The 25171-nt window shown below is 44.5% G+C and overlaps 1 protein-coding gene across 2 annotated transcripts in view; it reads left to right on the top strand.

The window, feature by feature from the left end:
- Nucleotides 1–12839: 12839 nt before the first annotated feature.
- The window catches only part of RHOJ (ras homolog family member J), a 63674-nt gene continuing 51342 nt past the window's right edge, over nucleotides 12840–25171 (top strand). For both annotated transcript variants that reach the window (XR_011047921.1, XM_068397664.1), the window contains exon 1: nucleotides 12840–13508. Coding sequence is in view for 1 of the 2 variants with exons in the window: in XM_068397664.1 (XP_068253765.1) it covers nucleotides 13331–13508 (178 nt within the window). In the remaining variant the exon portion in view is untranslated. The remainder of the gene's footprint in view (nucleotides 13509–25171) is intronic.

Raw genomic sequence — 25171 nt, 5'->3', positions numbered from 1 at the left:
ATTCTTTTCCGAGTGACATTCCCAAGCAAACATCTCTGCTGTTATGGAGCGACTCAGCATAGTCCCAGCCTGAGCCACGGGTTGTCTGCCCTGCAGCTAAGTGGCACCCGGAGGATAGTTTTAGCACCTTACGCTCAATCCTCCCCAAATACTACAGAGTGACAAATCCCACAGCAGGAAAATCCTATGAGCAGCTAGTCTGGCCCTGGTCTTGCATTTGGAGCAACCTGCTGTAGGCACAGCACATGACTCGAAGGCATTTGACTTAGCAGGAGATAACCACTGATTTATGAGTCAAGGGCATGGGGTGCTATTTCTAGCAACACCACTACCTCACACGTCAGCTGGACAGCCCTTTCCCTTCTGGTTCCCTTACTGTCATTTGCGCCTTTAGACTGCAAATGCCATGAGGCTGGGGCTGCTGAGTTTCCCTGTGCCTTTGTACAAAGCTTAATGTAGCAGGAGCTTGATTCCACTGTGTTCTTCAAAGCACTGTTGAATGCAAATCCTACATGCCAGCACAGAGCAATTGGAGCAGGGGCACAATAACAGGAGGGCAATTAAATTAAGATATTATGCAAACATTGAATGAGAACACAAACCAGACCTTTTACTGAGATAAAAAGCACTAGTTAACTTTTTCCTTGTTTCCACAAGCACACACTCACCCCAGCTCCACCAAAAGCGAGGCAGGCAGTGACACAGTTGAGTGCTGAAAGGCTGTTGCTCTGCTGTTCACGGCATGACAAGTCGCAGAATGATCTGTCACATGAATCCACTCTCGTGTGATTTCCCAGTGGACTGTTTTCCAATCCCCCTTTTCTCAGTGCAAATTTGGAAAAGAATTGATAACAGAACCTGGTCAAAAATGTTGGGAAATCTCATGGGGACAGATTTTCTGAGGAGCCTGGCAGCTCCTTCGCTGGGAAAACCTATAAAGTAAATTTCCTTTTTCCTTTTTCTTTTTTTCTTTTTTTCCCCCCTTTTTCTTTCTTCTTCTTTTTCTTTTTCTTTTTTTTTTTTCACCAATAATCAAAATATGGCCCAAGATTATCTAGATGAAATTGAAAGAGGTATTGAAACGTCCAGTGGCAATCTGAGCTGTACTTGCAATCTGTTAAAAAATTAGAGAGGAGAAAAAAAAAAAAAAGAGGAGAAATGTACATAAGCACCATGCCATTATTTAGATGTTTAGTGAATTACTTTAACTGGGGATTATCATTTATATTATTTATCTGGTAACTAACACAGCAAAATTGGTCTCAATGGCCATTATGAAAGTGGATGAAGCTCTGAAGATGATCTATAGGAAGGATTAAAAATCACTGGAGCATTTCCAACAATAATGGTAATTTCAAAACTGCAATGGTAACAGGCTGAAATGAAGCATCTTATTCCTGATGTTCATTTGCCCCCAAAGGAGAGGACTCTCACCTGTGACAGAGAGAAAGATGTGACATCTTCCAGGACTCCAGTGCTTTTCCTTCTCAGACAGGGCTGAGGCATAGCTGATAGATCTGCAGAGAGGACAGGAAGGATTGAAACGCTTTTGGAAGACATCAGGTTTCTTTGCTGTTGTGTACCTAAACAGCATCTGCCGTGTGAGGCTCTCAGCTCAGCTGATGACGGTGATAAAGGCTGGTGGGCTCAGGACCGAATGTGGGAGCGTGGCTGTTCTTCACCGTCATCACAAGCTCTGTGGTCAAGGCATTAAAGACGAATTGCTCTGGAGGGTGTGATTACAGAGTGGTTACTGCAGCAGTGTGCTCTCAGGCTGCTTGTATGCCTGAGTGGAAAAAGAAGTCAGTCTGTGACAAAAGAAAGGCTTCACAGCTGGGTCCCCTGACAAAAGCCAGTGCAACATATGGTCACAGGGCTCCGACGAACACAGTGGGCCCAGAACTTTGGGAAAAGCTTTTCCAGGTCCTACTGAGTGATGCCTACTGAGAGCGGGCTGTGTCTCCGATCACCTGCATTAGTTAAAGCACGTAAATTGAGGCTGTTCTGCTCCTGTCACTGACGAGCAAAGTCCATCAAAGAAGTCTGAAGTTTAAATTACAGATGCTTATCAGCTGCTGGCTGTTTTCAGGTAGGTTCGTCTAATGTTTTGCTTCATATGTTAAATAAACCCACTTGTTTTGAGAAGTCTGTTCATCTCCATACTGTACTGATCCCCTTCGGAGAGAGGACATGGAGGCCTCTACCCAAAAAGTCATTTCCACAGGCAAGAATGAGAAGTTACATGCTCTCCACATATGCAGAAATGTAGAGTTCACCCCAGCACAAGCCAAATAATCAGGTCTGATGCCTGCAGGGTGCAAATCAGAGAGACAAGAGAACAGATCCCCCGATCACCTCCTAGACATTTGCTGTAACAAACAGCAACCTGTATCTGACTATTACCAAATATGCCACAAAGACAGCAAAGGAATTATGTTGGAGTCAAGCTCAGTCAATAACAGTTCACTAGGAACTGATCCCCATATTATTCACCAAAGTTCTAGTCTACATCAAATTTGTTTTGACAGAAACAATTATATTAATGAGATCCTAATGATTGAAAAGTCATGATTTCCTTTGTGACTAGAAGGTTCTGTACAAAATCTTGAAATATGCTGCAGTCCTCAGAGGTGCATGTGGGAAGAGGCATACAAAATACATATGCATGACACTTTATTGTACATTGAGACAGAGGAAGAGGTCAAGCTGTGGTGCATCTGACCACAGATTCACAGAGTAGCTGAGTTTGGCAGGGACCACTGGAGGTTATATCTTCCAACCTCCCTGCTCAAGCAGGGCATCCTAGAGCCAGTTGTCCAGGACTATGTCCCAACAACTTTTGAATACCTCCAGGGATGGACACTCCATAACCTCTCTTATGCGTTACCAAGACCTTTGACTCCAATGAAGTTGAACAAAATTGGAAATTCTTAGGAGTCAGCTTTGCCCACTAAATCTCTTTGAGATATCACCATTGCAAAATAGACTTTCAGGAAGACAGCATGGTCTCAAGTGCTTGTGAACTGAGGAGGGATGCAGGGCTGTGCTAGTGCGGCTGGGTTGGTAACATGCGTATCCACGATGGAGAGGGACTGAGCCACCTGGACCTGCTGAAGGTGATGACACCTAGTTGTACCCTTTGCAGGGAGCTCTGGAGAATCAGTAGTGTCACTCCCTGGAGCTCTCATCTACTCCTCTCCGACAGCCCAAAGTACTCGATATGTGTCTGATGGCTTTTGACCACAAGAAAATCTTGGCATGCTGTTAATTAGAGCAGAAAGATTACCACCCACTGAGCTATCAGCCCATCCACACACATGCTCTGACCCCTCTTTCCTCCAGTGGTGAGCTGCCAAGAAGTCCCTTGTGTTTGCTGTGGCTACAAGAATTACCAGCAAGTAGCCAGCAGACCATGCAAATTAAGACTTTGACTATATTTCCACCTCCCCCTCCCATTGTATGTTCAGGTACTTGTAGGTCCTAAGGCATTGATTTAATGTTCTAACCTTAGGCCTCATGCAATTTTGGGCATACATTTCAGCAGCCTAGGTAGGGTGCTCGCATTCCTCACTTGTTTTACCACCACACCCAGACACATTTAAAGCAAGAGAATGATCAGGCAATGCAAATAAAATCTTCAATTGCTACAAAAAGAGCAAAGTAACCTGCTGCTGCTAGCACTCCTCCCATAACTCTGTCACTGGTGGAAAGCCAAGCTGTCCCTATAGTGAGCTGGAGGGGTTCAGACAGAAGAAAAGCAACATGAAGGAAAAAAAAAAAGAGTAGAAGAGTTTCCTACACATTTTCTCCTTTAACAAGCTCACTATGAGGTGAGAGCAAACACTTTCTTGGTGACAGTGAGCAAGTAAGCTGGTTTAGCTCTGCCATGGACCCACATCCTTCAACAATGCAGGACCTGGTCCCTGCCCTGAAGGCTAACAGTATAAATAGACACAAAAAATTCCTGTTTTATATATGAGATAAGAGCATTGCTTGTTATCTCCTCTCCTTGTGCAAGTCTGAGCAGCAGGTCTGGAAACAGGGTGCTGCCAGGTCTCATCGCAGTGCCTTTGCCACAAGGCTTTGCTGAGGATAGGCTCAGCCAGGAGATACTGCAGAAAAACCATCCATCATAATCTTGACATCCCTTTGCTTTCCACCTTGGTCTCCTTCAGTCTGCCTGCTTCTGGAATGTGGACACAGCGCCAGCCTTCTGCTTATTTTTGAGCAGAGGCAGAAAGATCACATGAAGCACAAAAGCACATTCCCTCCCTGGAAGCAGCCCGCTCCCTTCTTTCCAAGAGAGTAAAAACTCTGCACGAATGTTTTATGAATCAGCCATGTGTTCCTTTCAACGATAAAGCCAGCTTGGCAATTTGGCCTGAAAAGGGGGAAGCTGAAAACCTACAGATTCCAACTGACGTGTTTTTAGACATGAACTTTTTCCCCCTGTTGGAGACATTACATTTGGTCACGTCTAACTCAGGGAAGTTTCTCTGCTTTTAAAGAAATTGCAGATTATGTCCTAAGCATTACTCAGAGCTGAACAAAATAAATTTGTCCCTTTAATGAGTTCACTGAATGGATGCACTCGCAGTGCTAATTGGTCACAATTTTGGTGCCCCAAGTGCAGCCTGATTTCCTGATTGCAGCCCTTTTACCTTCCCAGCAGTCCACCATCCGCAGAGGCAAATGCCATTTCAAGATGAAGAAGAGGCATAGACAAGGTTCCCCCTTGTTTAACCTCCTGCTGCATTGCTCATGTTAAAATAAATGTAATGTAGAAAAAAATCCTCTGTGGAAAACACCATAAGTAGTGAGGAAGAAATAGCCTAAAGTGGTATTTTTCCTGCTATGCTAATCCCAGGCTGAACAGTTATCTAGGTCCACTTCTCTCCACTGTCATAGGGAGAGGGGTAAACAGCTTTTTTCAGACATCAGCTCTGCTTTAGGGAGAGGAAAGGCAGGGAGAGGAGAGGAATGAAGAAAAATAATTATAAAGAGACAGTCATGAAAGAACAAAACCAGGAAGGAGAGAAGGCAGAGGCAACAGCCAGCAATTTTCTGGAATAAAATGAGAGAACCCTGATGCAAACGGAGGGACGCAGCAGATTATGTGCCAGATGCACGTATTCCACCATCCAGAGGCAACATTCACACCTCCAAGGAAAACTCATCCTCAAAGTCGAAATACAAATACCTATGAACAGAACAGCTGGAAATACAGACCCTGGACAATTACCACCAGCTGTATGGATGGGTAAGTAACACAGCAGTATCTACAGACAGTGATGCAGAATGAAATGTAAGGTAACAAGCTGATCACCATCTCTTCTAGTTGAAAACAGCTCTCCCCATTCATGAACACACAAATACACCATGTGCAATTCTCATTATACAGCAGCTGTCTCTGGGAAGCAAGAGGGTACTCTGATGGACAGGACATGAATCATCCTTTGCTTGACCTCATCTCGCAAAAGTCATTTGTTTTATAAGCTCATCTTTCCAAAAGGAAACCTAATGACACTAATTACATCCATGGCAGCAGCACGAAACAGGAACCCCCTGCTGCTGGCATGGTGGTGGTGATGGTGGCGTGACTGATGGTGTGTGATGGCTGTAGAGAGGCTTGCTCTCACTCAACAAGCCTCAAAGCTGAAGCTCAGCACCTGCCCTTCAGCAAGCTGCCTCTAAAAAGACTTCACACAGAGCACTTCCACCCCTCCTGTGGTCACTGTTAGACTGTTATTTTTCCTCCTTCATTTGCTGCTTCTGCTTTTCAATATATCAAATTCACCTGAGGTCTCAATGACCACTTCACTGGGGTGGGAGGCTGATGAACAGGGCTGCCAGCAAGGAAAGGGAAGAGAGGATGGAGGGAATAAGGATAAAGTGCCCTCATTTCAGTTATTCTTAGCACAATGTGGAGGGCCATACAGGCAACCCATGAACAAAAAGGAGCCACACCAAGGCTGCTCTATCTAGGACGAGGGGTCCAGAAGGCTGCCCTGAGAATATGGTGACTGTAGGGATGTCTTAAAGTTCCAAATTCATTTAACTGCAAGGGTCTGTCTCTTACCATACCATAGTCCAGGAAAGGTCTTGAATCTGATGGCCAGGGAAACCTGGTTTTGAACAGCACAGTGATAGGCTTAATATGGTTCTGCTACGCTCATTCCAATATAGACACAATCCCTACCCTAAAAACTCTGTTAATCTAAACAGATTAGACAAAGGATAAAAAAAAAATGTGAGAAAATTTGCCTGAAGTCACTTCACAGTTCAGTAACAGTGCCAGAAACCTCATTCCCACATCAACGCTGGTAGGTGGAAGGAGGGAGGACAGACAAGGCTGTTTCTAGCAGCGAGAGGTGGGGAGAAAAGTTTCATGGTAGTGCAGTCACCTTCAAAATCCCCCACCCCATGAAGCTGCCTCTTATGGGTGAGAATGTAGAGACAGATCTGCTTGGTTTAGGCCAAGGGACGATGAAGGAGAGGGTTTAAGATGACAAGGCCTAAGGAAAGATGAGGGCCCTATCAAATCCAGGCAGTCAGGTCTGATGAGGAAAACAGTTAATGGAGAAAATTCCTCAGACTTTCAAGTTTTAAGCTCCTAAGGTTGCACAAAGGAAGACCACTGTATTGCAGGCAGCGCTGGGGAGAAACATGAGAGTGGCAGAGCTGGCCAGGGGAAGAGGAACAGGTTGCCCAAAGAGGTGGTAGGTGCCCCATCCCTGGAAACATTCAAGGTTAGGTTGGACAAGGCTCTGAGCAACCTGATCTAGTTGAAGATGTCCCTGCTCATTGCAGGGGTGTTGAACTAGATGACTTTTAAAGGTCCTGTCCAACACAAACTATTCTATGATTCTATGAAGAGAGCAGGGAGAGCGCAATCCAGCATCATAGCTTCTTTTCCCTCTGCAAGCCTGCAGAGAAATATAGAATAGAGTTAACTGGCAAACACATTTCTCATTGCAGAGCTAATTAACAAATTCGCAAGTCCTTCATCTCCTATAGATCTTCTCACCAAAATTTCTTGCACCAACCTTGAACTTGCTAACCCCCAAGGAAGCAGCTCCAGGGACTGCCCTGTCAGACCTGTGCTGATGAAGATGGAGTTGATCCTTCCACGCAGATGTGTGGGAGTTGGACATATTCTGCAGTCCCAGGAATAGAGCTGCTGCCAGTTAATTTGTTAATTAACAAAAGGTCAGAAGCACTTCATCTAGAGCAGAGCTCTTTGCTTGAGAATCTTTGCTACAGAGTGCCTCAGGTGACATCTTCACTCCACAGTGCTAATAGCACCTGCCCATATCTGTTATGGTATCTTTTAGCCTCCCTTCTTGCCATGGTGGTCTTGGCTAGAAACTTGTAAAATGAGTAGGAAAAAAACTGGGTTGGATACCCAAGAACCCCACACATTTAAACAAGCTTTCCAAGCATTCAGACTGGTTGGGTTCACTATTTTTACGTCAGCCATATCTCTCCAAACTTTGTGGCTTGGAACTAGTTTGCTCTTACTGGATTTGTAAGATGGGAAAGATTGAGATCTTGTGAGCAAATCTGACCATTTCTAACCTGATTAGTAAAACAGCAAAAAAGCCCTGGATCCAGATTAAAACACCAGACCTTCTGAGCTTTGCTAATCATTACCAACAACCCTATGACTTCCACGCCAGGAATTGTAGGCATCTCTGTGTGCAAAAGTGGTTTTAGGGGAGCTGAAACTTGCACAGCAACTACAGAAGGGTCAGCTTAACCTAAAGCATTGCCACTTGCAGTTGGCAGGTTAAGAAATCTTTTGTAAAACGTAACAGGATTGCCTCAAACTTTGCTAGACTGCTGGACAGCAGGACTGGTTGTTAATTCACACAGCAGATTTGGGGCCAACTTTGCAAGTAAAAGATATAATCCCAGAGTAGCAGAGGAGTTAATGTTGTCTCAGTCTCCTGAGAGAAAAGAGTAAAACAATGTGATTATACTTCATTGCAATTAAACCAGCTCTTAAGATGTTTTCATCTGGGTGATCCAAATGATGCCAAACTAAGTTAAAATAATGAGATTAAATAAAATATATGGGTTTAGTCCAGGTACAAGTCTTATTCTATAACTTTATCACAGCTCCTCTAAATCTGTACATATCATCTATATAGGTAAAGAAAAAATGTAGCACTGAATTTGAGTTGTACAGGCAAGATATCAGCCTTCCTCACCTTCAAGAGGCCTCTTCCAGGTAAGCCCTTAAATAGGCTCTAACAGCGTGGCTGCACTTCCATTATGCATGCTAAGGGATGTAAGTTCTTTTATTGTTGCATCTTAATGAAAACTGGTTCCCTATAAAGCTTTCCATACATCAGAGCTTAGAATTGGAAGGTGTCTCTGTTTAGCCCACACCCAGGGCTAAACAAGAACCAGTTGTTCTATCACCCAATGTCCCTTCCCCAACCAAGAAAGGGAATTGGGAAAAGGAGGGAGAATTGGACGTCCATAAATCCATGGGCCCTGATGGGATGCACCCGCGGGTGCTGAGGGAGCTGGCGGAAGTCATTGCTAGGCCACTCTCCATCATCTTTGCTAAGTCGTGGGCAACGGGAGAGGTGCCTGAGGACTGGAGGAAAGCGAATGTCACTCCAGTCTTCAAAAAGGGCAGGAAGGAGGACCCGGGTAACTATAGACCGGTCAGCCTCACCTCCATCCCTGGAAAGGTGATGGAACAACTTGTTCTTGGTGCTGTCTCTAGGCACATCAAGGATAGGTGGATCATTAGGGGCACTCAGCATGGCTTCACCAACGGGAAGTCTTGCTCAACCAACTTGATAGCCTTTTATGAGGATGTTACCCGGTGGATAGATGATGGTAAAGCTGTGGATGTGGTCTATCTCGATTTCAGTAAAGCGTGTGACACGGTCTCCCACAGCATCCTCGCAGCTAAACTGGGGAAGTGTGGTCTGGATGATCGGGTAGTGAGGTGGATTGTGAACTTGCTGAAGGAAAGAAGCCAGAGAGTAGTGGTCAGCGGGACAGAGTCCAGTTGGAGGTCTGTGTCTAGCGGAGTTCCGCAAGGGTCGGTTCTGGGACCAGTTCTATTCAATATATTCATTAATGACTTGGATGAGGGATTAGAGTGCGCTGTCAGCAAGTTCGCTGATGACACAAAACTGGGAGGAGTGGCTGAGATGCCGGAAGGCTGCGCAGCCATTCAGAGAGACCTGGACAGGCTGGAGAGTTAGGCGGGGAGAAATTTAATGAAATATAACAAGGGCAAGTGTAGAGTCCTGCATCTGGGCAAGAACAACCCCATGTACCAGTACAAGTTGGGGACAGAGCTGTTGGAGACCAGCGTAGGGGAAAGGGATCTGGGGGTCCCAGTGGACAACAGGATGACCATGAGCCAGCAGTGTGCCCTTGTGGCCAAGAAGGCCAATGGCATCCTGGGGTGTATTAGAAGGGGTGTGGTCAGCAGGTCGAGAGAGGTTCTCCTCCCCCTCTACTCTGCCCTGGTGAGGCCGCATCTGGAATATTGTGTCCAGTTCTGGGCCCCTCAGTTCAAGAAGGACAGGGAACTGCTAGAGAGAGTCCAGCGCAGAGCCACGAAGATGATTAAGGGAGTGGAACATCTCCCTTATGAGGAGAGGCTGAGGGAGCTGGGTCTCTTTAGCTTAGAGAAGAGGAGACTGAGGGGTGACCTCATTAATGTTTATAAATGTGTAAAGGGCAAGTGTCAAGAGGATGGAGCCAGGCTCTTCTCAGTGACATCCCTTGACAGGACAAGGGGCAATGGGTGCAAGCTGGAGCACAGGAGGTTCCACTTAAATTTGAGGAAAAACTTCTTTACTGTAAGGGTGACTGAACACTGGAACAGGCTGCCCAGAGAGGTTGTGGAGTCTCCTTCTCTGGAGACATTCAAAACCCGCCTGGACGCGTTCCTGTGTGATATGGTCTAGGCAATCCTGCCCCGGCAGGGGGATTGGACTAGATGATCTTTCGAGGTCCCTTCCAATCCCTAACATTCTGTGATTCTGTAATTGTGGGTTAAAATTTAAACAGACAATAAAATAAGGAAACCAATATCAGTACTAATACAAAAGACACAAAATTATACTTATCCCATAGAGTGGTTGCAAGTTGCTCCACAGATAGCCATCATTGAGAAGAGAGGAGGAGGAGGAGAAAGAGAGAGAGGAGAATAGAGCAGAGCAAAGACCTCTATCCCCAGCCATCTTTCCAATTTATAGTGAACATGATGTTAATGTTATAGAATACACCTGTGGGCCAGCCTGGGTCAGCTGCCCTGGATTTAACTGCTGATGGCCTTGATCACCATGCCACAGCTGGCCACAATCTGAAACAAAATGTAACAGATAAGTTATTCTATAAATTTTATCCCCGCAAAGCCAGGGCAGAAGGATTTGCAAAGATCCTCTAGTGCAGTTCCTTGATATTTTGAGTATCACCTTTAAGCTATCCCCTTTAAGCAATTTTGAAAGACCCTTTGAAGAAAGGTGGAGAGGAGAGGAAAGTATCTTAAAGCCTTCAGAGAAACAGCAAGGGAATTTTATTGTTTAACCTCTTGCAAAAAGCTGGAGGTGAACACAGTCCTGCTGAGCCTGTCCAGTTTTATGGTCAAAGCAACACAGCCCTGCTGAGCATGGAGGAATGAGCTACGGGGGTTTTGTTGTAGGCCTAAATGTGGCCTAAGTAGCATTAAGGCTTGCCTTAACTACGGTATATCTGATGTTGAAAAAGCTGGCAGATAGATTATGCCTGTGTAAAATGGGAAGCAAGATAACTGTTGCTTTTATCTGATAGAGGCAATGGGGAACTGAACCATGAATTATTGGAATTTTTTGCTTCCTCAGGCTCTGTAGTTGCCTTGCAACAGCATGCACTTACTCATCTATTTGACAAGCTTACTTACCCAACAAGGTCACTAGGTTGGTAAGCAAAGCTATAGAGGGTATCAGTGTGATGGTACCTACTCAGCTACGTAATAGCTAAAGAGAGGCACAGGCTTGGAGTTTGACCTCAACTGCAACTAGAAAGAAGCTTAAAGAATAAATTCTTGTAACACTCAATGCCCCTCAGGATGACCCAGCTGTGCTGCTGATGGCGGAAATTATCAGCAAAATAAATGCTTGGAGAATGGTGGTTTAGGTGCCCAGAGTTCACAAGGTTTCTTGAATAAACCTCAGCCTTGGTCTGTAGTTTTGAAGCTAAGACGATGCCATCTGAACTCCTAACTGTAGGAAACTCTCTAGTGATGCCCTGTGATGGTGGGTGTGATGCTGGGTCTAACACTGGCTACTAAGATCCCTGTTGTCAACAGGGAGGAGGACATGAAGAAGATGAAGAACATGGGGCATGGTGTACAAATTGCTGAATAACCAAGACTCCTGATAAGAGACAGCAAACAGAGCTCCCTGAGGCTCTCCAGGTAAAGAGACAAACCTTGTTCAACCTTGTTCACATGTTTTATCCATCTACCCCCTCTTGGGGAAGGTGTTCAGAGCTGGTCCAGCATACAGTTATGTCACTGAGGAGCTCTGACAGACATGGGGCTTAGTCTGTCCAGGGGAGACTGCAGGTGGGTCTGCGCCTCCCCTTCACTGCAAAAATTGAAGGACACGCAGTCTGGGGCTAAGGAGGTTCATTATTAAGGTTGTGTTTGTCTTTACTCATGTGGTTTGGGGCTAAGACAGTTCCTTTTTAAGGTTGTGTTAGTCTTTACACTTCCAGGTGTGCATCACCCTAATCCTGTGTGTGCTTGTGGGTATTTTTTTCTACACAGGCATGAGCGAGGCAAGGAAAGCATTTAGCACTAGTGTGCTTCCCCATGGAGTCCCAGTGGGGGGTTGTTTCCCCCTTTCAAAGTCTTCGAGTCTCCTGGAAGGGAAACGCAGCCAGCAGGATGTGCTGTGCTGCTGTGCTGGGGTTTATGTTAATGTCTGGCTTGTTTCTGCTGGAAACAGCAAAATCTTTCCTGTGGAAGGAGAGGGAAGTTTGGCTCTTCATGTACATATAGGCTGTTATATACTTAAAGAGAGAGAAGACTTAGGAGGCTTGTGAAACACCAGAACAAAACAGATGGGGGGGGCAGGAATCATACAGTTCAAAGCTCGTTTTCCACCAACTGCTATGCAGTGGTTTTATTTTTTTTTAATTTTTTAATTCCTGTCACTCTTAATTACTCTTTTTTCTCTCTGTGTCTGTTTGTGTTTACATATTTATACTGGGGCTGGGGGGGAAATCCCTCTTTCTTTTTTTTGGAGGGGGGTGAATGAGGGGAAATGCAAGAGATAGATACTTTCTGAGTGCCTGAATTGAAAAATCAATTATTTATTATTTCTAACAAAGTTCTTTAAGGAGCTATAGGCTCAGAGAAAATTGACATTAAACCCTACCTACCCACTATACCTCCTGTCTGCCTTTCCACCTCCCACCTTCCCTCTCCCAAATGTAAGAAAACACCTATCCCGAAATCAGAGGAGATCAACAACAACAGACAACCCTGAGACACGGGCACAGCTCGCAACCTCCCCGTACCCCACCTGGCCATGTAGGTCACACCCACGACTTTCACAACCTCTCCGAAATCCTCCTGGCTGGGTCTCGGTGCCGAGAGCAGTTAGAGCGTGGGATGGAGCAGGAAAGCCTGAAAACGTGGGTCTGCAGAGGGACCTCTAGTGTTTTTCTTTCTCCATGTCCTGGCAGAGTTCCTCCAAAGTACAAATACACACAGAGCTCCCATTGTTTGCAGCCCTTCACAAGCCCACTGATCCTAATATGGAATTCAGCAGGAAACCCATGATTTCCTGACACACAGCAAGCTGGAGAAAGAAAGGAAAAACTCCATTAAAAACCTCCAGGCTCTCCTCCATGTTAGAAATGAAATGGAAAATGGAGTGGATTTAACAGGAATCCCTGGTTCCTGCGGCCAAGCTGGAGGAAGGGAGACGCGAATCAAAGCCACAGGCTGCTGATATTTTTTAAGTTGCAATAAATACTGAGAACTCCGGTGCAGGATGAGGATTTCCTGACTCGGATGAACGAGAAAGGACAGATCGCTTTTTTATGATATTCCTCTCTGTATATTTAATTTATTCACCTCGATGATTCTCTTGACGGATCTGGTAATTGTTAGAAGCGGCTGTGACAGCCTGGAAACATTAGTATGATTTCCTGAGTTTGAGATTTGCTGCGCCCCCCCCCCCCCCCCCCCACTCCCAAACTCAGGAAAAGTCAATACAATCGCACTTCATTTTTTCTTCATGTGCACTTGGAAGTCCTGGGAGCAGCAAGAGCAGTGGCGGCAGCGGCTGCAGCAGCAAGAATGAACTGCAAGGAAGAAGATGACAACTGCACTGACGGGACCAGTAATAACACGAAGAAGATGTTAAAATGCGTGGTAGTTGGGGATGGTGCAGTTGGGAAAACCTGTTTGCTGATGAGTTATGCCAATGATGCCTTCCCAGAGGAGTATGTCCCCACTGTGTTTGACCACTATGCAGGTAAGAAAGTGCTTTAAAATAATTTTAATTCTTTTAAAGGGCCAGGTGGGAGGTAAAGGAAGCTCAAGGAGAGGAGAAGACAGTTCAGAGGGGATGCATGGGTTACTTCTTGTCCAGGAATGTGATTCAGGCCTGGATGGTAGCCAGGCAGCTTAGGTGGCAGCTCATACAATTGGGGCAATGCAGGATTTATTCAGAGAACTTACTTGTTTGCTTCTGATTTTTATTTTCATTTTGGCAAATAAGCAGCATTAGGAATGCAATTAAATCCACTGGATTTTGGGGACAACAAATATAATTCAGCCTCCATCAATTTGTGTTCTTGCTTTGTTTTTGAAATTCTGAAGTTCTGAACTTCTCAGGCTGCAGTTAAGATGAAGACTATATATATATATATATACACAAATAAAAATATATGCTGTCGGTGATCTTGTGGTTCATGGCAAATGATGCATAAATTACAATATTTATATCCTATTTAAGGAGTAATCTTTGAGAAAACCAGCATAGTCTCTTTCAGTGTCGTCAAAATATAACTCTCCTTGCAGAGACATTTGTTACTCCATCTATAAATATATTTTATTACTATAACTTTATGGTAGGGAAAGCAGAAGTGGTGATTGGTTTGAGTACTTTATAGTGAGGGAATTGGTAGTATAAGAAAAAGATACGAACATAATCAAGATCATGGATGATGTTCACTGGATCGCGGTGCAAAACAGACCCACAGATTAAGTACAATATTCACAGGCCTCTTTCTGTAACAGTTACTTACTTTAACCAGCTGTGTCCAAAGAAATCACGCAGATGGTGTGATAGGCTAAAACTGTTGCTCAAACTTCTGCTTATAATTTTCCTATCACAAATTCTGCTGTTTTTCTTCTCTCATTGCCACTTTGGCTTACAGTAGTTGTTTATGGGATCCCTGAAAAACAGATTCTAGAAGCAGTGCAAAACTCATTGCTTATCTTGCAGCAGCAGTTGGAGTTTCCCTCATTCTCTCCCCACCTCCTTAAAAAAACTGAATTTTCATGGCATGGCTTATCATAGATTTGGTATTCTGTAATGGGAAAATCTCTGTTTTCATTCTGGCTGCGTGTCAGGTTTAGCAGATGAACTGGCCAAACAAGCAAGCTGTGTAATTGCAGAATCTGATCCATGGAAATGTGAAGACCTTTCCCTCCACAAGAGTGGGCAGCGTCACTTCTAATGCAAGCAACACTCTCTTTCCTCTGCTGTTCCCACTAGATAGATTAAATAAGCATTTTAGAAAAAAATCTTTACCCAGACAAGATATGAGAAAGAATATTGAATGGTGTAAATGTGTATTTCCATGAGCCAAAAGCCTTAAGGAAGTCTGGCTACATGAATTTATGTAACAGCACTCACTTTCCCATGATAAGCTGAGCTCTGCTTGTCCCTTACAGCCTCGCTCCCCAGCAATACACCAGTCCCAGCACCCACCACCCTTCTCTCTCTCTCCCATGCCCTGCAGATACCTGTGCATATGGAAAAAGCCATACGACACCTGGTACCAGACCATATATGCATCAGCCTCTGGGCTGGGTGGTTTTGGTGTGAGCGTGTGGGCACATGCGTGTGCATGGGTGCTGCGGACACACATAGGTACTGCTGCCAGCCAGGCAGGCTGGCACTAGATGGGGGCACCACGCCAAGCTTCTCTTCCCTACTCAGGTGACTCGCAGGGACTTGCTTTGGTTTCATTTCCCCTCTGTCAGAAGCAGTAGAAATTGCCAGTGGACTCAAAAGTTACTGAGGGAGAGGAAGGCTGAGAGAAGAAGGGGAAGATGATCTTTAAGGTCCCTTCCAACCCAAACCATTCTATGATTCTATGACAAGATGAAGAGCGTAGCTGTGTAATTTCCTTAGTGTGCCAGGTAAAAGCAGTATGTATGTACTTTTAAATCAAGCTACATTTTCAGGGTTTGAAGATTTAGACCTCTAAAGTATCTCCAGCTATTCTTATTTGCCTTCTTAACTATTATAGCACATAAATATAAACTAAGAATGTTTTCAATGAGAAAGTTCAAAAAGATAAGGGAAAAAATAGCTCTGTATATTAACATGCTATTCTGAGACAAACCCTGTCCAGCGGCAGTGGTCAAAACTAGCATTGATCAAAAACGGAATTTCATTTTTTTTAGAAATCCCATCATTTATTAAACCAATTTCACTACAAAACTGCAAACAGAATTGAGTGGTGGAAATGACTTCTGGAGCAGAGTCCCACTCATAAAAATCCCACTCATAAAAATATTACATGGCATAAAGCATAGAGCTCACTTGGGGCTACCTTACCCCTGGGCTCACAGCCTTTAGGATATTCTGTGGCAACAGCCCCTTCCACATCTATCTATGTGGCAGCCCATGTTCAAGAGGAGAGGTGGCATGGTGGTACGATGGGCATAGCAGTACTATGGGCATGGTGGTACCGTGGGCACCATGGCACACAGGGAGGCTTCACACACAGATCCTGCAGGATGGTTGAGGCTCTGGAAAATCACATTTGAATTTATCCCAGGGAACCAGTTTGTCTGCCCCTGCCCTTGCTCTGCCAAAACCAACTGTTTCAACTTTCCCAAACAAGCTGAAACTGTTTGATTCAGTTCACCTGTGCTGGAAATGCTCAAAAGCAATTAATTATTGCAGATTTTTGCAAAGCTGCGCTTTCCATGGAAGGTTTTTCACCCAGGCGTTATTACCAGCAGTGGTGTGGTAGCAAGTGCTTCCTCTTGCTTCACCGGGTCACAACCTGGTTGTGAGTCCCAGAGCATTTACCAATTTCCTTCTTTCTAATGGAAAAAATGGGGAGGGGGGAAGCATTAAAAATCAGGGATTCCAGTGGTGATCTCAGAGCAGTTTCTCACTGCCACGACTCCAGCGACTCGGGGGAGACAGTGATGCTATCCAGCACAGCACTGGGAAAAGCTCCAGATGCACCACTGCCATGGCCAAGGCATTAACCATTCATGGCCCCGCAGCACCAGCTACCTTTACTATGCATCTTTTCAGCTGCATATCTGGGGCAGGTTTCAAAGGCACAGGTGAAGCAAGTGAACATACTGACAAGGGAAGCCCAGAGGAAGGAACCGACATTTCAGAGGGCTGAGGTCCAGCAGTATTAGATCTGTACAATACTTATTCAGTGCCTTTCACATGAAAGGGCTTGAAACCACACTATAAAATTTGAGCCCAACCTGCCTCTAAGAAAATCAAAGGTAGTACACGGATTTCACCCTGGGAAGGAACAGGCTTCCTGCAGATATCTCACACAGCATTTACAACTCAGATATGGCGATGCCTGGAATGAAAGGCTGTTGATGTTTCACCATGTACGCAGTTGCACTGTACAAAAGTCCAAACCGGCTATTAGTTCCCCACTAGTAATATTCTGCCACAGATTTCACCCACAGTCCACAAAAATGAATTTGTTCAGGGCCTGTTGCCAGGGCTGGGATGTGATGGATGTAGAGTAGGGTCAGAGGCAATGCCAGACAGATGGGGAAGGCAAATTTGTTATTTGGATGTGAAACTGTGTTCTTTTGTTGGATGCGTGGAAGTTTACAAGTCTGGTTATTTCTGAAGACATTTTGAAGAGGTCTTGCTGGAGGCCGGAGTCCTGAGTACGTGTCTTTACCTTTGGTGAAATTCCAAGTCCCACACTGAAAGGGTTTAGCCATGAGGTAAATGCCTATTTCTTGGGCAGGTGAACGAAAGTGCTATCCCAGTGACAAACAGGATATTACTGGCAATAACTGTAACAATAGGGACTGTTTGGATAGTGAGTAGATGCTTTAACATGCTGGTTGCATTCCATCTTTTGAACATCAAATGCTGATTTTCCGTGAGCAAAGGTCTCTCAGCCACGGTGACTTGTATTGTGTCTAACTATGTGAGGTTATAAATGTTGAATTAGGGCTGAGGTTGTACCAACAAAAAAATACAATTCAACTGCTAGTCAAGTTGGATTAATAGTACTAAATTAACTGGCTTTCTCTGTGGAAGACAGAAGGGAGTTATGTGTTGTTTGTTACTTAGGCAGCCACTGAGCATCCCGTTTGATAGTCATGATCCCTAAAAAAACAGCAATTTTAGCATGAAACTTATTTACCTCAAAATTCATATTCAGGCTTCCTAGAGAGGTGGTCGATGCCCCATGCCTGTCAGTGTTTAAGAGGTATGTGGACAATGCCATTAATATATGCTTTAACTTTTGGTCAGCAGTTGGATTAGGTGATTGTTGTAGGTCCCTTCCAACTGGAACTATCCTATTCTGTTCTATTGTATTCTATTCTAAAAATGCATCTTTTTTAATGTAAAAAACCTCAGTGATTGAGGAGCAGTACCAATGCCTTATGACTAACTTAGCCCACTGTGCAGGCGAAGGTGAATGGACTCATTAGATGGTTGAAGTCTAAGGAGAAGAGGGTAGTGAGTTTTAAACTGTCTAGTTTAGGCATAGCACATAGGTGAATGTCATACAAATAGCTTTAGGAGCCCAAGTTGCATCTTTGGTAAACGAGAGAGGTCAGTCCCTCCAAAGGAGAACTGAAAAGCATCTGCACTAAAGACATAAAGTAGATGGCGTAAATATGTCCCTCCCTCCCTCCCTGCATGTGTCGGCACAAACTGGTGAACATTTATAAATAGTGATTCCATTTGAAAAAAATTAGCAGTGGCATGTGATCAGCTAATGAATAGCATACAGAATAGTTCAGCCATGACTGAAGCTCTGTAAATTAAAAGCAATATAGAAGACAGCCATTAGTTACTGTTAGGAGACACATTTTTTTGTTCTTTAGTGGTGTTTCAATCTAATCTGTTTTACTTTGCACTGAAGTGGGCTGGAGCGTTCACTGGTCTTGCAGAGCAGTGATCCCAGCCTTGCTCGCCAGGCAAGCCAAGTGGGAAGGGAGAGTCTTCTGTTCTGACATTTTTATTAGCACAGGAGCAATACTACTGCTCTTGCCCAGAGCAGTCAGCTTGTGCCTGCACAAATCCATAACTCTATAATATCCTGCCCATATGCCACAGCACTGATTCAAATCCCTGTTCCTCATGTCCTCCCACGAAAGACAGTGGTTGGAAGTGGGCTGTCTCCGATCATGGGGCTGCCCATGGCTGGCCACTCTCAGTCCTGGGGCAGGCTGGAGCCCCCAAGGGAGACTGGGACCACCCTGACACCCTCGACAGGCCATGCATCAAGCAGCTTCGCCTTACAGCTTCTCCCCATGAGGATGGAACTACCAGCCAAGATATGGCAGAAACCAGATGGGAGCCATAACATCCCGAATTTCTCCAGCTACAGGCACAAGAGCACATCTGTCCACACTATTGATGTGCTAGTTATTTTTATTTGACTGGTAATGCACACTGGTTTCGACCTGTCTTTGCTTGCCATGCTGTATGAGCAATGAGTTAAACCCCATATCATCACTTTTTTCCCCTGTTGAGACTTTATTAGACAGGAAGAGGCTGCCCAAGGAGATCTGCAGTTTCTGCATGGATGCTGCCGTGGGAGTCTTCACACTACCACATTCTTGAGACAGTTGCCTCCTATAAGCAGTCTTGGTAGCACATTAGAGAAACCCTTCATGCAATGTTTGGGGTCATTAAACTGAAAGAACTATAAATAGCACAGAAAGAGAACTGTGATGTTTATTTGCATAGATGTTTGTAGTTGTTTTTTTTCCTTTTAATGTTCATCCAATTTTGATCACACAGATTTGAACTTTGTCCTTGAGACAAGGAAGCATTGACTCTCTTAAGATCTGGCTCTTTAGACTAGCAGCCACAGAATAGATGTGTTCATTTTGCCTCTCAGGAGCTGAAAGGACTTCTCTGCCAATCTTCTCTGGTATCACCCACAATAAACCAGAGATCTCAATAAAACATTCAATGTGTGACACAACAGATTTCTCTTGTGCAGTTCACCAGGTTTTCATGCCTGGTACCACCAGTGCAATTCAAAGGTTTTCATGGCTGGCTTTTTTGAAAATAAATTTTACAGAACCACTAATTCTTAGGCCCCCCATAGAAAGTTTAATTCCATGTCCTGTGTCACATAAGGCAGAGGAGATCTAGTGATCCTCAGGCTTTTTCACATCCAGGAAGCCTACAGAGTCTTTACACAGAAAAGGTGCTTTTTGCCTGAATCACCATGGTTATTCCACATTCAGATGAAACGGGCACTGTATACACCCCCATGCATCTTAAGACTTTTTCCTTTTGAAGGTGTTTTGAAGGTGTTTTACTGTATGTGAATACTTAAGATAACTATCGCTCATATCTCTCTTCCTCACATACACCCCTGTATTGTCCTGCAGGTGCACAATCCACTTGCAGCCCATGGAGACAGAGAAGTGTGCACACTCTGTGGTCCTGTTTACTCAGGGCAGATCATTTCTGCAGCAGTGCTCTGAGGCCTGTGGTGACAAAGTCCCTGTTGTCCCCTGGTGCTACTGAAATGCAGTTGTGGCTGGGGAGGACCGTGCAGCACATGAGATGCTTCCTACCTTTGCCTCTGGCTCTGTCATCCAGCTTCTCTTCGTACTGTTGCCATTCCTGGCTTCATTTTACACTGACAAAAGCTTTATGCTACAAAGAGACACAAAAGAGCTCTACACCAATCCCTCCTGTACCCACCAGCATCTTGCTTATCACCCAGGGCCCAACTCACAGTCCAGAAGCTGCTGCAGCCCAGTGCAGAGAACTGATTTCTTCATCCAGTACCAGCAGTCAATGGATGTCCTTGTGCGTCACACACAGCAGGGAACAACACTGCACCATGCATAACATGTACAGTCTACAAACTAGATGTAGAGAATAAGCAAATAACAACACACATCAGGAAGGACAGTGCCAGGAATTAGAGAAGTAGATGAAGCAGCCATGTTACTTTATCCAGACTTATCCATCCCGAATTCTACCTAAGCCCCTCTGTCTACTATTTTGTATTAGCTATGCAGTGTTTGAAGGGCAATAGAAAACACAAAGAATACTAAACAAGGAATTAGTCCATTTGAATGTGTATTGGTGTTTCAGATTAGAATGATGGGGTTTTTTAATGTCTACCACAGTCCTGAGGGAATGGGTTGTAAAGATGAGAAAATCAAATGCTGTAAAAAGCAATATTTCTTTGGATGGCATGTGATCAACCCAAGGAACTTAGCACCATGCAGAAGTTACTGAGGACAAAATTTTAACAAGGTTTGCAAAAAGAGAGGTGGGAGCAGATATCAGGGAGATTGAGTGTTGTCATAAGCTAATGAAAAAGACTTCTTCAAGAGATAATAAAATGTGAGCTAATACCACCTTCTGTTAGAGGCCAGGATAAGACCTAAATTTGGTCTGATGAAAGGCAAATTATCTGCAATCTGCTCGCTGCTACATCAGAGGTGGAGATTTGACTCCCTGGGCTGTGAGTTTGGCCCAATCCAGCACTCTTCTACTCAGATAGTGCTGTAGAAAGGGACTTTTTGGAATTATTTTGCTGCTACATGGATAGGCAAACAGATTTTGAAATTTTGCTTATGCAGCAATGTACTGCTGAGAAGAAACATGGTGGGATTTGTCTGGGGCATGAAAAGGGTTAACAGGGGAAGTGATGAGAAAATGACCCTTTTCTTCTCCACTACTCCAAGACAGCCAGTCTTAGTCTTTCCCTCCCCTTCTAATCAGCGTAACGTTGCAGAAGGTGACATCAGCTGAGAAAACCGAAACTGAAACTGTGGCCTCTGGCTCTTCAAGGACAATCTCTACAGCCTGAGCTAAAAATCTTACCCACTATCTTAAAATCAATAATTGACTCAGTGCATGTGGCCAGCGATCCACCCCAGGGGGCAAAAACACTTACAGGGAGTGCCAGACCAGGCACATGTCGACAGCCAGGCAGATGCTTTTCAACAGCAGATGCTGTAGAAAAGAAAAACAAAAACTTAGCAAAGAAATCTAAGCAACCAAAATTCCTAGACATGTACAAACTTCTTCATTTCTGCAGGTTGTGGCAGTGTTCTTATTAAGTCACCATTATGATGCATTAGTTACTGATTAAGTCAATGCAAAAGGCCTCCACTAAAACCTCCTTCTCATTGTCTGTTCTCTTGATAAAACTTGATACCTTGATACCTGTACTAGTGATACACATCGTTGCTACCGTTCATCGCTGTGTATATTTTGCCCTGCAGGCAGTGCCTTTCCTATGTTCTAACTTTCCAGTTGTTATAGCCAGACCTAATGACATCATGGAAATGGCAAGATGAGGAAGAGCAAACATATTTCCTTCAATTGTTCTGTTCAGACAAAGTCATTAAACAGTAATGACATCTCCTGTCAAATTATTATTTATCTTTGCAATGAAAAAAAATCTAAGTTATTATATTTCTAGTCTGCTTTTAAGACTGATCACTCACCAGTCTCCTGTCAGATATATTGTTCTTCTATCCCAAGCTATGGATCTTCCAGCTAAGTCAGGGAGTAAGTTACTGAAGAATGAAAGCTTTATGAATCGTCACCTCAAGTTTTATCCCAAGAGGCACTGAATGAATGGATTCTAGACTGGATTTATGAACTGGTATTCATCCCTCTTTTTTCCCTAAATAAGATTAGGGAAAATTGGTTTTAAAATAATGTCTAATACTTAAAAGCTTTTTAAAAAAACGTGAATTTACCCTATTTATTGCCAAGCATTATTCACATTCAAACTCAGAAATCTCTCACCCAAGACAAGACATGCTACCAGCAGCCTTGACTGAATGTGGGGACTAGATCTTACGTGCAACTTCTACATGTGGTAAAATGCTCAAGCACCATTCATCAGCCAATGACTTCCCCATGTACCCAGGTGGACAGGAAAGCTCTCCCAGATCTGAAAAGGAAGCATTACACTTCACTGCACTCCCGAGCACTATCCATCATGTCTCAGCAGTGAGGACACAGTCTGGTGAGAGTAGCATGAGGGAGGACCCAATGATACAATCCAACCGTGTGGTTGCTACCACCTTTGGCTGAAATGGATGCAGATCTCATTATGCAGTGATGGCTTTTCTTTAGTATTTGTTCTGTAGCATATATATTCATAAACTTATGACCAAGACCCTTTTCTTAAACTGATAACACTGGGCATGGAAAGTGATCATATGAGAGCAGACAAGATGGCTCAGAAGGGTCCTTGGGTATACAGTGCTCTCTGCACCCTGTGACACTTGCTGGGAAAGGGTGTCCCCAGCTGGTCCCCATGGCCAAAGTGGTGTATTTGGGATCCCAAGGAAGGGGAAGGCATAAAAGACCATGAGAGCTTGGTATTTCAGCTAGCACAGTTCCCCAGACTTAGTGTGGCTCCAGTGCACCAGAAAATCCTGAGTGGTGTTGCCCCAGAGTTGCCTTTCTGCCTCGATGACTGGCACAGCAATGAATCCATAAATGTGTAACGTGCTGACCAGCCTCAGGGGAAGAGAAGCCTGGAAAAAACATTCATTGACAGGAGAAGCAATGGGAAAAGAAGAAAAAAAAACTCCCTAAGGAGGGAGGTGAACAGCTATAAAAATATTCCCAAGCACAGTGGCACAGGAGCATAGTCAGGAGGGTGATGGCTTGGGAGCAGGAGGGGAAGAGCAGCACAGCACTGTACCAGGATCCTCACTCCTGGTTCAGGACAGTATGCAAGTGTATCATGGAAATAGCAGTCCCAGTGATGAGAGCAGGAGCCAGCACTTAGGCATCTGAAAGAGTTAAAGAGGACTGTGCAGAAGGGCTGGACAGAAAGGTCCTGCCACGGTGCAGGAGGATGCCTGAGATGACTCACTAAAACTACTTTCCAACCCCTGCAATTCTGAGGGGACGGAGGCCACGTCTCTTATTAAAGACTCTCTGACACAGACATCCAGCTATAACTTTGAAGTAATGATATTAACAGTATCTGCTAATGCTCGGCTTTCTGCAGACTTTAAGGAAAGGAACTGCTTCAGCAATGAGTGGGAAAACATACATGTTCCAACATAACATTAATTTTTATCCCCTGGGAAATGGGACAAAAAGAGCATCTATTTACAATAATAATGCTGCTTTGCTGAGAACGGACCATAAGGAAAATCCCATAAGGTTGGAAAATGTGTTTTAAGTTCACAAACTGTCTCATGCTCCGGCTCCAGAGTGGGCAGCTGTCCAGATGCTGTGAGCAGCTCTGTCCTCAAAGGCCGACTCAGACACTCGCGGTTTCTGAGCAATCTCCTCAGCTCCATTTCAGAACTGGTTAGCTTACCTTGGCATGTTTTTCTCCAATAACTAGGCATAGAGTCAATGTCTTTTTCTAATTCTGGGGGCCCAGCTGCTTGAGACCCTGTCCATGAGCAACAGAAATGCAGAGACCTGATTTTTGATTTAAAAAGTGAGGTGTTTCCACAGGGAATCTCAGCTCTGGGGCAAACACACAGTCAAAATGCCTCCTGAGACTGTCTATTTCATCCTCTCTATATACATATTAAGCAATGGCTTATGGAAGTAATGACCAGGACTTGTGTTGTCCATTCAAGCTTGGAAGAGAGTACTGCTATTGACAGGTTGGGTTGTATGATCCCACTTCCCAAATGGCTCCATTTGGGCACACAAACGTCACTGAGGGCTCAGGGTCTATCTGCATATAGATTACAAAATACCTCTCTAGATGTTGCATCATTATTTTTATTTAGTTATAACTACACATAGACCTTTTTAGCTATATCAAAACACAAAGGATACTATAGAATTGCTTGTAATGTCTTTCTAGTATAATCCCATTTTTGGTCTCTGAAAACTTACCATTAAAATTTTCAGCAAAAGCGTGAACAAAATCTAGGAAGGTGTTTGTATGCTCTTATTTAAGCTCTCAGAAAGACCCTTTACCTTCACAGTGCTGCTTTGTTCTGTGTGTGTAACGAGTAAGTTGGGGACAGACCTGTTGGAGATTAGCGTAGGGGAAAGGGACCTGGGGGTCCTAGTGGACAGCAGATGACTATGAGTCAGCAATGTGCCCTTATGGCCAAGAGGGTCAATGGCATCCTGGGGTGTATTAGAAGGGGTGTGGTTAGTAGGTCAAGAAAGGTTCTCTTCCCCCTCTACTCTGCCCTGGTGAGGCCGCATCTGGAATATTGTGTCCAGTTCTGGGCCCCTCAGTTCAAGAAGGACAGGGAACTGCTAGAGAGAGTCCAGCGCAGAGCCACGAAGATGATTAAGGGAGTGGAACATCTCCCTTATGAGGAGAGGCTGAGGGAGCTGGGTCTCTTTAGCTTGCAGAAGAGGAGACTGAGGGGTGACCTCATTAATGTTTACAAATATGTAAAGGGCAAGTGTCATGAGGATGGAGCCAGGCTCTTCTCAGTGACATCCCTTGACAGGACAAGGGGCAATGGGTGCAAGCTGGAACACGGGAGGTTCCACATAAATATGAGGAAAAACTTCTTTACGGTGAGGGTGACCGAACACTGGAACAGGCTGCCCAGAGAGGTTGTGGAGTCTCCTTCTCTGGAGACATTCAAAACCCGCCTGGACGCGTTCCTGTGTGACATGATTTAGGTAATCCTGCTCCGGCAGGGGGATTGGACTAGATGATCTTTCGAGGTCCCTTCCAATCCCTAACATTCTGTGATTCTGTGAAGTCTCAAAAATCA

This window comes from Nyctibius grandis, chromosome 4 (genome assembly GCF_013368605.1).
Source record: "Nyctibius grandis isolate bNycGra1 chromosome 4, bNycGra1.pri, whole genome shotgun sequence".
In the NCBI taxonomy this organism is placed as follows: domain Eukaryota; kingdom Metazoa; phylum Chordata; class Aves; order Nyctibiiformes; family Nyctibiidae; genus Nyctibius; species Nyctibius grandis.
The sequence above is the reverse complement of the archived record's forward strand: the minus strand, read 5'-3'. Positions and strand labels throughout refer to the sequence as shown.